Genomic DNA, 13,414 nt, shown 5'->3' on the forward strand with positions numbered 1-13,414 from the left:
TTTCCGAATGTTATGACAACTTGAAAATCGGCCCTAATTAATCGGCCGACCTCTACTAGATACCTCGGTGATGTCATTTACAAAATAGCCTCCAAAACCCTACTCAATAAATTGGATGCAGTCTATCACAGTGCCATCCGTTTTGTCACCAAAGCCCCATTTACTACCCACCACTGCGACCTGTACACTCTCGTTGGCTGGCCCTCGCTTCATACTCGTCGCCAAACCCACTGGTTCCAGGTCATCTACAAGACCCTGCTAGGTAAAGTCCCCCCTTATCTCTGCTCGCTGGTCACCATAGCAGCACCTATCTGTAGCACGCGCTCCAGCAGGTATATCTCTCTAGTCACCCCCAAAACCAATTCTTCCTTTGGACGCCTCTCCTTCCAGTTCTCTGCTGCCAATGACTGGAACGAACTACAAAAATCTCTGAAATTGGAAACACCTATCTCCCTCACTAGCTTTAAGCACCAGCTGTCAGAGCAGCTCATAGATTACTGCACCTGTACATAACCCATCTACAATTTAGCCCAAACAACTACCTCTTTACCTACTGTATTTATTTTATTAATTTATTTTGCTCCTTTGCACCCCATTATTTTCTGTCTCTACTTTGCACTTTCTTCCGCTGCAAACCAACCATTCCAGGGTTTTTTTTTAGTTTTATTTTACTTGCTGTGTTGTATTCACTTCACCTCCATGGCCTTTTATATTTTTATTTATTTATTTTATTTATTTATACATATATTTGTTTGCCTTCACCTCCCTTATCTCACCTCACTTGCTCACATTGTATATAGACTTATTTTTTTTTCACTGTATTATTGACTATATGTTTGTTTTACTCCATGTGTAACTATGTGTTGTTGTATGTGTCGAACTGCTTTGCTTTATCTTGGCCAGGTCGCAATTGTAAATGAGAACGTGTTCTCAATTTGCCTACCTGGTTAAATAAAGGTTAAATAAATAAATAAAAATAAATAAATAAATAAATACCTGGCTTTATGAGAGGTGAGCGCCACTAAATGGAGAGAATGGAACCATTCTTCATGATAAAGTTTCACAACAGTAATATCTTCAGAACATTTCTTATTGTACCAGGAGGGACATCATAGACTGGGAGTATCAGGATAGAGCTACAGATGTAGGATCTTAAATTTCATCACTTTGTTGCTGCGAATTTTGTGCCCAGCAGGAAATGCAAACTTATACTGTATTTGAGTTTTTAAAAGGCTTCTAAAGTTTGTCATTTTCACTTTGAAATTTCAGACTTGATTTTCCCTAAAGAAAAATGTATCAACCTCTACAGAAATGTCTGTAAATTATTAAATACATAATTCCTTTCCTGTTGTAGCAAACTGGCTCTAATTAAGATCCTACATCTGTACATGGTGACAGGTAACTGAGGTGGGCCATTCTCCAGAAGTTTCACCTACTAAAACCTGAGGGATGTTAACCAAAGCACTAGTAGCAAGAGCTGCAATCTCCCTGCCAAGGTAAGGTAGGCTGCGCCAGAGTACAGCAACAATGAGAGCAAATACTTGTGACAAGTTGTATCCAGTAATGCATTTCAACTCCAAAAACACACGCCACTTTCCATTTCTGAACTAACTAAATAGGGCAAGCATTACACTTGTGATGAGCAGATGAGGTTAAAAACAGCAAAGAAATCTCATTGTCTTTTATAAAAATTAGAAGTTTGACAAACACACAAACAGTGAGTAAAGTAAAGGCTTATGTCCCCATCTAAACAAACAGTGCCGGTAAGGTAATATGGTTGGCCTCTACCCAGGGGAAGGGCACCGAGGGGCTAGGTGAAGCACACCAGGGAGGGTAATCCAATAGTTGACCTGAACAGCCCTGCAACCGCTACAAGTGAAATTCCAGCCATAATTCTGCCACAGCAAGACATAAAAAGGAACAAGTTAGAGCCATGAATGGAAAGAGGATTTCACTTCGTAGGGAAGAGTCTAAAACCGTGGAATGAAACTCTGCGTGGGTAAAGAAGCAGAGCATTTAGGTAGTGATTGCACTTTTGTTTCCATGACTGATCAAAACTCGTTTCCTCATGGCTCTCTTGTCCCTCTGCAGCAGACATACGGTGAGCAATATGTTAAAGCACATCTGTCCATCAAAATAACATCAAATTGATTAGAAATACAGTGCAGATATTGTTAATGTTGTAAATGACTATTGTAGCTGAAAACAGCAGATTTTTGTTATGGAATATCTAAATAAGCGTACAGAGGCCCATTATCAGCACCCATCACTCCTGTGTTCCAATGGCACGTGTTGTTAGCTAATCCAAGTGATCATTTTAAATAGGCTAATTGGTCATTAGAAAACCCTTTTTTAATTGTGTAAGCACAGCTGAAAACTGTTGTGCTGATTTAGAGAAACAATAACTCTGGCTTGCTTTAGACTAGTTGAGTATCAGAGAACATCAGCATTTGCGGGTTCGATTACAGGCTCAAAAGGGACAGAAACAAAGGCGTTTCTTCTGAAACTCGTCAGTCTATTCTTGTTCTGAGAAATGAAGGTTATTCCATGCGAGAAATTGCCAAGAAACTGAAGATCTCATACAACGATGTGTACTACTCCCTTCACAGAACATCGCAAACGGTCTCTAACCAGAATAGAAAGAGTGGGAGGCCCCGGTGCACAACTGAGCAAGAGGACAAGTACATTAGTGTCTCGTTTGAGAAACAGACGCCTCGCAAGTCCTCAACTGGCAGCTTCATGATATAGTACCCACAAAACACCAGTCTCAACGTCAACAGTGAAGAGGGGACTCCAGGAGGCTGAGTTCCTCTGTCCAGTGTCTATGTTCTTTTGCCCATCTTAATCATTTATTGGCCAGTCTGATATATGGCTTTTTCTTTGCAACTTTGCCTAGAAGGCCAGCATCCCGGAGTCGCCTCTTCACGTTGAGACTGGTGTTTTTAGGATACTATTTAAATGGACAAAAAAAAAGAAGTTATTTTCTTTCAAAAACAAGGACATTTAAGTGACCCCAAACTTTTGAACGGTAGTGTATATAGAATCGCAATACATATTGCAATCGTGATATCACATCATGAGATCCCTGGCAATTCCCAGCGCTACATGTAGGGCAAATAGCTATATTTCACTTTTGCTATTCTTGGCAAATTCATGTAGCCTACCTTCCACCGTCACAACAGCTACCATATTGTTACCCCACCACCGTCCTCCCCTCAATGCTTTCCCTTCACTTCTCATTCCCTCCACCGTTCATGTGGGAATGACATCATAGCTGCAGCAGTCTCCTGAGGGGCTTGGCTGCTCCTCATCAGACAGAGCCCTGGAGCAACGAGGCAGTCAGTCAGTCAATTCCAGCCCGCATGGAAAGTGAGTGACAGGGAAGGCCAGTCCTCAGTCATGCCAGCTCAACTATCTCCATCCTCATGACAAACTTGTTTCTTTTTTCACATTTCTTTTTCACATTGCTGGTGTAATGAGTCAGGCCCAATGACTCAGTATTTTAAGGCAAAGAAGCAGTCTAATGAAAGAAAATAAAGATCAGCTAATGCTATGGTCCCAGTTCTTGATAAAATGATGATTGTTCTCATCATTGAAACAAATCCACCCTCTACTCCTTAGTAGGGGCTAGTGCCTAGTGGAGACATACAACCTTCCTTCCTGCTGGAGGCTTGTGTCTTTGTTGAGTTTAGCATGACTACAGTTTATATTAACAGTTAGCACCCCCAACTGGTCGAGGTGTACTATCAATTAAAAAACAGTACTTTGACTGTAACTATAATTTCTATATGAGTGACATCACATGCCATTGGGGTGATTTGTGTAGGCGTAACTGTTATATTTTGGAATATCAAAAAGTGGTCATGTTATTGTTTAGAATTACCTTGCATTTTGTGATGGGATTAAAGCAATGGCTAAAGTTAATATGGACTCGTGGTTCAGCTGACAAATAAAACACATCAACACAAGGAGCAGTAACATGATTCCCTTTGTCATTTTGGAAGTGTTCAAGATGGCAAAGGGATGACATTCTTTTACTTGTCTGTATTGTCAGACTACTCTCTGTATGGGAAATTACTAGGCCTCTACCACATGACATGGCTGTATGAAGTTATGCCACATTTCACCTCATTGACAGTTCTTTTAGAAGACATTATATAAATCAGTATATAGAACAGACCATGCTGTCCATAATAACACTGGTTTTGGCAAAAGTAGCTAGCTAGCTAAATGTTAACATTCAGTACCGTTACACACAAAAAAAATGTGTTAGCTGGTTAGCAAGCTAGTTTACTACATTCACCAGCAGGATAAAGAAGAAAACAGCACCGACCTTGTTTAAAAGCACTTCCATTTAACGAGCAAACTAGCTACTACTAACTAGTTGTGGGTTTTAAAGCTCAACTTTCTAACAACGTTGTGTGCAATAAAATGTTGTTTAATACATACTCAAGGTACCTATGCATGATAAGAATGCAAACTAGGTACCTAATACCATAGTAATTTGGAAATGTCAAGTAGTAGCTAGCTAATGTTGGTCATTAGTATGTTAACGTTACATCAATTGCTAGTTAGTTAAAGAAAATAAGTATACGCTAGCTAACTAGGTAGCCTACGTGTATTGTGGGTCAGTTGGGTAGCTACCTAATAACTTTATTGGCTAGCAATAGCATTGTTACTGAGATGCAACTTTGCTTGCTAGCTTTTCCAAACAGCTAGCTACCTTGCTAGTGATGGAGTTGAGCCTAGTACTAAGCTAACTTATCCCATCGCTACAAAACACTAGCTACAAGGCCTACCTATGTTACTCCCACGTATCCCCGGTGTTTTCTTGCGCGTTTTTTTTTTTTGACGTTTCTAGAACGTCTCTCCAGCTATTTCCAAACTTACCTCTCCCGCGTTGGTGGTGGTAGTGCTGGCTGTGGATGCAGCGCTTGGGGTAGGGGAGCGCTGCAAAGTAACCAGAGCCATGACTGGGAGAATCTGCACAGGCCGATGTAGCCTGCCCAGAGAATGGCTTTTATTTCGGGTGAAGAACCTGAGGAAGTTGCTTCTTGATGTCAACGTCTATTGCGGTCGAAGCAGAGAATTTCATCGTCGGTATTACATTTCCATCGTCCTAAAATATGGCAGACAGAGCCTCAGTTGTTGCTTTTGAATGTTCTCTAATAAAAATACATTCATGTAATATTAAGAACGTGCAGTGCAGACACACGTCGTTCCTTATGCTGCGGCTTTCACACTAGCTAGCCTCTTTAGCCTGCACAAAACAGCTTCAACCAGGCAGGAGTATGTAGGGATGCGAGCGTATACCATAATGCCAGCCAACCAGACAGCTAGAGCTGCTGTCTGTCTGTGTGTTGATGCTGAATTCAAACATTCAATGGTCTGGTCCAATGGATGTTATCAAAATCTGTCTACCTGTTTAAACAGTGTATTTCACTTTGCCTGTCGGTAAAAATAACTTCATTTCTCAAAAGTGACATGCATTCCCATGTGTTTTACTGTGAGATTTGCGTAAAAATTCGAAAGGATTTTTTTGCCACGAATCCTCATCTCAAAATGTTGATTCATGAGCGGATTCTATTATGCTCTACTCCGGGGGAGTGGGCTAAAGTCCATCACGGCACTGGTAATGGGGACATACATATATGCCAACAAAATAACATGTTGCTCAGTGTGTGTGTGTGTGTGTTAACTATACTAGAAAGCTTAAAAGGCCTCTAAAATTGTAAATATCGGTATAGGTTTTTTTGTATCAGCCAAACACTTCATATCAGTGCATCCCTAGTTTCAGATGTTCTAGTAAGATGGGCAGGGACTTTGCTGTCCTAGCTTCAGGAGGAAGCTGGTTCCACCATTGGGGTGCAGGACAGAGAAGAGCTTGGACAAGGTTGAGAGGGAGCTGGGAAGGCCAAGAGACCCGAGGTGGCAGAATGGAGCGCTCGGGTTGTGGTGCAGGGTTAAAGCATAGCCTGAAGTTAGGGAGGGGCAGTTCCTCTTGCTGTTCTATAGCTAAGCACCATGGTCTTGTAGTAGATGCGAGCTTCGACTGTAAGCCAGTGGAGTGTGCGGAGGAGCAGGGTGACATGAGATTACTTGGGAAGGTTGAAAACCAGGTGGGCTGCAGTGTTCTGTGTAAGTAGCACACGTGGGGAGCCCAGCCAACAGCGAATTGCAGTGGTCCAGACAGGAGAGGACAAGTCCCTGCATTAGGACCTGCGCCGCTTCCTGTGTGAGGTAGGGTCGTACTCTATGGATGTTGTAGAGCATGAACCTGCAGGAGCAGGTCACTGCTTTGATGTTGGCAGAGAACGACAGGGTGTTGTCCAGGGTCACGCCAAGGTTCCTTGCACTCTGGGAGGGCAACAGTGGAGATGTCAACCGTGATGGAGAGGTCTTTGAGCAGGAAAGCCTTCGCCGGGAGGAAGAGCAGTTCCATCTTGCCGAGGTTGAGCTTGAGGTGTTGGGCCGACATCCAAGTTGAGATATGTTTTTATTTAACCTTTGTTTAACTAGACAAGTCAGTTAAGAACAAATTCTTATTTACAATTATGGCCTAGGAACAGTGGGTTAACTGCCTTGTTCAGGGGCAGAACAACAGATTTATACCTTGTCAGCTCGGGGATTCAATCTAGCACCTTTTGGTTACAACGCTCGAACCACTTGGCTACCTGCCACCCCATCTGCCAGGTACGCAGAGATGCGTGTCACAACTTGGGTGTCAGAAAGGGGAAAGGAGAAAAGTAGTTGAGTGTCATACGCATTGCAATGATAGGAGAGACCATGTGAGGATATGACGGAGCCAAGAGTGTGCATAGCCTGAGACGCCCAGCCCTGAGAGGGTGAAGAGTAGGATCTAAGGGTTCGCAGTGTCGACAACAGCAGATAGATCTAGGAGGATGAGAACAGAGGAGAGAGTCAGCTTTGGCAATGCGGAGAGCCTTCGTGACACAGAGAAGTGCAGTCTCGGTTGAGTGACCCATCTTGAAGCCTGACTGGTTAGGGTCAAGAAGATTGTTCTGAGAGAGATAACGAGAAAGTGTATCAGAGACAGCACACTTAAGTGTTTTGGAAAGAAAATAAAAGGGATACAGGTCTATAGTTTTTCACGTCAGATGAGTCGAGTGTTGATTTCTTGAGGAGGGGAGCAACTCGGGCCATTTTGAAGTCAGAGGGGATGCAGCCAGTGGACAGGAATGAGATGAGGGAAGTAAGGAATGGGAGGAGGTCTCCAGAGATGGTCTGAGAAGGGAGGAGGGGATGGGGTCGAGCGGGCAGGTTGTTGGGCGGCCAGACCTCACTAGTCGCAGGATGTCGTCTGAAGAGAGAGGGGAGAAAGAGGTCAAGGTGTAGGACAGTTCTGTGTGAGTGAGACCAGTGGACTCAATAGGCTGAGTGAATGAGTAGCAGATATCAACCTTTTTTTCAAAGTGGTTGACAAAGTCGTCCACAGAGGGAGGGGGAGCGGTGGAGTGTTGAGGGAGGAGAGGGTCGAGAAGAGTTTCTTATGGTTAGAGGCAGAAGCTTGAAATTTAGAGTGGTAGAAATCTGCTTTAGCAGCGGATACAGAGGAAGAAAAGGTAGAGAGGAGAGAGTGAAAGGATGATAGGTCCTCCAGAAGTTTAGATTTCCTCCATTTACGCTCAGCTGCCCACGTCCTTGTTCTGTAAGCTCGCAATGAGTCACTCTGCCACAGAGCAGAAGAGGAGGGCCGAGCCGGACGGGAGGAAAGGGGACAGTGCGAGTCATAGGATGTGGAAAGGGAGGAGAGTAGGATGAAGAGGCAGAATCAGGAGGATTTAGCAGAAGGGAGAGATAATAGGATAGAAGAGAAAAGAGTTGTGAGAGAGATAGCAAAGATTACAAAGGCGCATGACCATGTGGGTAGGGGCTGGGTAGTTAGGGTTGGAGGAAAGGGAGACAGAAAAAGAAAGAAAGTAGTGATCAGAGAGACCTGGAGGGGGATTGCAGTGCGATTAGTAGGCGAGCAGCCTCTAGTAAAGATGAGGTCAAGCGTAGTGCCTGCCTTGTGAGTTGGAGGGGATTGGGAAAGAGTGAGTTCAAAAGAGGCATGGAGTTTAAAGAGAGTTGGAAAGAAATTAATCTAAGGCAGACGTTGGGAGGTTGAAGTCGCCAAGTCGATGGTGAACCATCGTCAGGAAATTAGCTTATCAAAGTGTCAAGCTCATTGAGGAACTCTCCAAGGGAACCTGTTGGGCAATAGATGACAATAATGATAAGCTTGAGTGGACAAGTGACAGCATGGAATTCAAATGAGGAGATGGACAGGTGAGAGGGGGAGAAAAGAGAATCTCCATTTAGGAGAAATGAGTAGACCCGTGCCACCACTGCAACTACCAGATGCTCTCGGACTATAAGAGAAACCCTAGTTAGATGAAGAAAGAGCAGCTGGGGTAACAGTGTTCTCTGGGGTGATCCATGTCTGCTTTTGAATGTTCTCCAATAAAAATAAATGTATGTAATATTAAGAACGTGCAGTGCAGACACATATTGTTCGTCAAGGGACTGAAGGGCAGCATTGTCACGTCCATCTCAGCCTTTCTCAAACGCAGATGGGCAGTTCCAAACACTGCCGGAGACCCGGAATTCCACAAAAAATTGAATTAAATCAAATTTTATTGGTCACATACACATATTTAGCAAATGTTATTGCGAAATGCTTGTGTTCCTAGCGCCAACAGTGCAGTAGTATAACAGTGCAGTAGTATCTAAAAACAATTCACAACAATACACACAAATCTAAAAGTAAAATAATGGAACTAAGAAATATATAAATGTTAGATCGACTAATGTCGGAAAGGCATTGACTAAAATACAGTAGATCAGTAAAGCAGTATGTAAACATTAGTTTAACGGTATTAAAGTGGCCAGTGATTCCAAGTCTATGGATACAGGGCAGCAGCCTGTAATGTGCAGGGTTGCGTAACCGGGTGGATGCCGGCTAGTGATGAATATTTAACAGTCTGATGACCTTAAGATAAAGCTGGGACGGAGAGACTGAAAAACAGCTTCTGATGCACCTGTACTGACCTCGCCTTCTGGATGATAGCGAGGTGAACAGGCCGTGGCTATGATGGTTGATGTCCTTGATCTTTTTTGCCTTCCTGTGACATCGGGTGCTGTAGGTGCCTGGAGGGCAGGTAGTTTGCCCCCAGTGTTGCGTTAGGCAGACTGCACCACCCTCTGGAGAGCCCTGCAGTTCCGGGCGGTGCAGTTGCCATACCAGGCGGTGATACAGCCTGACCAGATTCTCTCAATTGTGCATCTGTAAAAGTTTGTGAGGGTTTTAGGGGCCATACCAAATTTCTTCAGCTTCCTGAGGTTGAAGAGGCGCTGTTGCGCCTTCTTCACCACACTGTGTGGGTGGGCCATTTCAGTTTGTCAGTGATGTGTACCTTGAGCAACTGGAAGCTTTCCACCTTCTCCACTGTGGTCCTATAAATGTGGATAAGGGCGTGCTCCCTCTGCTGTTTCCTGAAGTACACAATCAGTTCCTTTGTTTTTTAGACATTGAGTGAGAGGTTATTTTCCTGGCACCACTCTCCCAGGGCCCTCACCTCCTCCCTGTAGGCTGTCTCGACATTATTGGTGATCAGGCCTACTACTCTTGTGTCGCCTGCAAATGTGATGATTGAGTTGGAGGCGTGCGTGGCCACGCAGTCATGAGTCAACCGAGAGTACAGGAGGGGGCTGAGCACGCACCCTTGTGGGGTCCCTGTGTTGAGGATCAGCGAAGTGGAGGTGTTGTTTCCTACTTTAACCATTTGGGGGCGGCCCGTCAAGAAGTCCAGGACCCAGTTGCACAGGGCTGGGTTCAGACCCAGGGCCCCGAACTTAATGATGAGCTTGGAGGGTGCTATGGTATTGAATGCTGAGCTATTGTCAATGAACAGCATTCTTACATAGGTATTCCTCTTGTCTAGATGAGATAGGGCAGTGTGCAATGCGATGGCGATTGCATCGTCTGTGGATCTATTGGGGCGGTAAGCAAATTGTAGTGGGGCTAGGTTGTCAGGAAAGGTAGAGGTGATATGATCCTTAAGTAGCCTCTCAAAACAGTTATTGATGATAGAAGTGAGTGCTACGGGGTGATAGTCATTTAGTTCAGTTACCTTTGCTTTCTTGGGTACAGGAACAATAGTGGACATCTTGAAGCAAGTGGGGACAGCAGACTGGGATAGGGAGAGATTGAATATGTCCGTAAACACTACAGCCAGCTGGTCTGAGCATGCTCCGAGGTCTCGGCTAAGCATGCCGTCTGGGTCGGCAGCCTTGCGAGGGTTAACACGCTTAAATGTCTTACTCACATCGGCCACGGAGAAGGACAGCCCACAGTCCTTGGTAGCGGGTTGCGTCGGTGGCACTGTGTTATCCTCAAAGCGGGCAAAGAAGGTGTTTAGCTTGTCCGGAAGCAAGACGGTGTCCACGACATGGCTGGTTTTTCCTTTGTAGTCCATGATTGTCTGTAGACCCTGCCACATACGTCTCGTGTCTGAGCCGTTGAATTGCGACTTCACTTTGTTTGATTGCCTTACGGGGGGGGAATAACCACACTGTTTGTATTTGGCCATATTCCCAGTCACCTTGCCATGGTTAAATGTGGTGGTTCCCGCTTTCAGTTTTGCACAAATGCTGCCATCTATCCAGTTTCTGGTTTGGGTAGGTTTTAATAGTCACAGTGGGTACAACATCTCCTATACACTTCCTGATTAACTCTGTCACCGTATCAGAGGCCACCTGGAACATATACCAGTCCGCGTGATCAAAACAATCTTGAAGCATGGATTCCGATTGGTCAGACCAGCGTTTAATAGACCTTAGCACAGGTACTTCCTGTTTGTGTTTCTGCCTATTGGAAGGAAGGAGCAAAATGGAGTCGTGATCAGATTTGCTGAAGAGAGGGCGGGGGAGGGCCTTGTAGGTATTACAAAAAGTTGAGTAGCAGTGACCATGTTTTACCAGCGCGAATACTGTTGGCAGAACTTCGGTAGCATTTTCCTCAAATTTACTTAATCCCCAGCTACAAAAAAATCTGGCCTCAGGATATGTGGTTTCCAGTTTGTATAAAGTCCAGTGTAGTTCTTTGAGGGCCGTCGTGGTATCGGCTTGAGGGGGAAATATACATGTCTGTGACTATAACCGAAGAGAATTCTCTTGGGAGCTAATTCATTCGGCATTTGATTGTGAGGTATTCTAGGTCAGGTGAACAAAAGGACTTGGGTTTCTGTATGTTATCACAGTCACACCATGAGTGGTTAATCATGAAACATACACCCCACCTTTCCCGGAGAGTTCTTTATTCTTGTCTGCGCGATGTACTGAGAACCCAGATGGCTGAATGGACAGGGACAGGATATCACGAGAGCCATGTTTCCGTGAAACAGAGTATGTTAAAAGCCCTGATCTCTCTGGAAGGAGATCCTCGCCCTGAGCTAGTCTACTTTCTTTTCTAGAGACTGAACATAAGCAAGTAATATTCTCTGAAGCGGGGGATGGTGTGCACGTGTAACAGTATAACTTTAAACCGTCCCCTCGCCCCGACCCGGGCGCGAACCAGGGACCCTCTGCACACATCGACAACAGTCACCCACGAAGCAGCGTTACCCATCGCTCCACAAAAGCCACGGCCCTTGCAAAGCAAGGGGCAACACTACTTAAGTCTCAGAGCAAGTGACGTAACTGATTGAAATGCTACTAGCGCGTACCCGCTAACTAGCTAGCCATTTCACATCCGTTACACTCACCCCCCTTTCAACCTCCTCCTTTTCCGCAGCAACCAGTGATCCGGGTCACGGCACCAATGTAACAGTATAACTTTAAACCGTCCCCTCGCCCCGACCCGGGCGCGAACCAGGGACCCTCTGCACACATCGACAACAGTCACCCACGAAGCAGCGTTACCCATCGCTCCACAAAAGCCACGGCCCTTGCAAAGCAAGGGGCAACACTACTTAAGTCTCAGAGCAAGTGACGTAACTGATTGAAATGCTACTAGCGCGTACCCGCTAACTAGCTAGCCATTTCACATCCGTTACACACGCCTCCTGAGTTGGACTAGAAGTCCACTTTGAAAACCTCTTCTCCGCCGGCAGTGTTTTGGAGCAACCTCTGGAATAATTTAAATTGCCCTGAGGGGTACGAACAAAGGATACAATTCAGGAAAGTCGTTTTCCTAGTCGCAATGTAAGCGAGTTACCGTTGCTCTGATATCCAAAAGTTGTTTCCGGCTAAATGTAATAACCCAAAAATAATTCTGGTCTAATAATGTAAGAAATAACACACACAAAAGCAAAACACTGCAAAGTTGCATAGGAGCTAGAAGCAGAGCTGCCATATGTCAGTGCCAACTTACTTATGGGTTGTGCTCCCAGGGTACACTAAATTAGAAGGGTTGCAGCCAAGGGGTGGGGGGCATCTGTAAAGCCTCCAGGGAGAGGTGCGAACAGGTATAAAAAAACACACATAGTTGACAAAGCTACAAAAGAGCTAAATTAGATCATCTGTAAATAACTAGGTAAGATACTCAAGTGAGAGAGTGGTGTGGAGCCTTCCTCTCTTTCCTTCCTCGAACAACTCCACAGAACCCTCTTTGTTTTGCAACAAAACCAACTCCACAGAACCCTCTTTGTTTTGCAACAAAACCGCCACTGAGAAACAAGGGAAGACTGAAGAACTAACACTAATCACTGATTGCCTAGGAGAGGTGAAACCACTCCCCCTCCAATAAAGCCACTGATTACCAAAATAAGTCACAAATTGCCCTGCCCCTTCATATTAGGAGCCGCGGAAGGGTGTGTGTGTCTTCAACTTGCAGCAGGCAGACAAGTTTGCTCAGACAGAATGCGCGTCTGCATTTCAGCTTTTTTCCCTACCCTTGCCCCGCTTGTTAGATATTATGCACATTGATATCTTGATAGCAAATGTCCTTGCCATTTGATTTATCATAGTTGTAGGCTAACATGATTATCCGAAACAGACCGAAACAGAGAAGTGAAAGTGATCGGGTAAAATTACGAAGTGCGGGCAAAGAGAAATACAGCTTTACTCTATCCAATCAGAGCAACAGGATCAACGAACAGCCCGACATTCTCTTTCAGACAGGCAAATTAGCCAGTTGAATTATTTAGACCATGTAGCGCCTCAGTTGACTGATTGACATGAAAAAGATGCGTGCTGGCACCCGTAAATTACTTTTTTTCCAATCACGGATAATTACAAAAAATACTGGGATCATAATCATATACAGAAAATTGCCCATATCACTTATGATACTAGTTTTGTCCAACTACTCGGCACACTTCTAGTTAAGACGGCATCTCATGGAGACATAACTGCACAGTTTGAGCTACTTCAGGAAGTGACGTTGCAGGTTAGCTCAGTGTTGCCCCCT

At 44.7% G+C, this 13,414-nt stretch overlaps 1 protein-coding gene across 2 annotated transcripts in view; it reads right to left on the reverse strand.

Annotated features, from left to right (window-relative positions):
- Positions 1-5,364, reverse strand: part of ssh1a (slingshot protein phosphatase 1a) — a 62,063-nt gene extending 56,699 nt beyond the window's left edge. For both annotated transcript variants that reach the window (XM_055887104.1, XM_055887103.1), the window contains exon 1: positions 4,891-5,364. In XM_055887104.1, the coding sequence (XP_055743079.1) occupies positions 4,891-4,971 (81 nt within the window). In that variant the 5' untranslated portion in view covers positions 4,972-5,364. The remainder of the gene's footprint in view (positions 1-4,890) is intronic.
- Positions 5,365-13,414: the final 8,050 nt, after the last annotated feature.

Source organism: Salvelinus fontinalis, chromosome 28 (assembly GCF_029448725.1).
Source record: "Salvelinus fontinalis isolate EN_2023a chromosome 28, ASM2944872v1, whole genome shotgun sequence".
NCBI classification, from domain to species: domain Eukaryota; kingdom Metazoa; phylum Chordata; class Actinopteri; order Salmoniformes; family Salmonidae; genus Salvelinus; species Salvelinus fontinalis.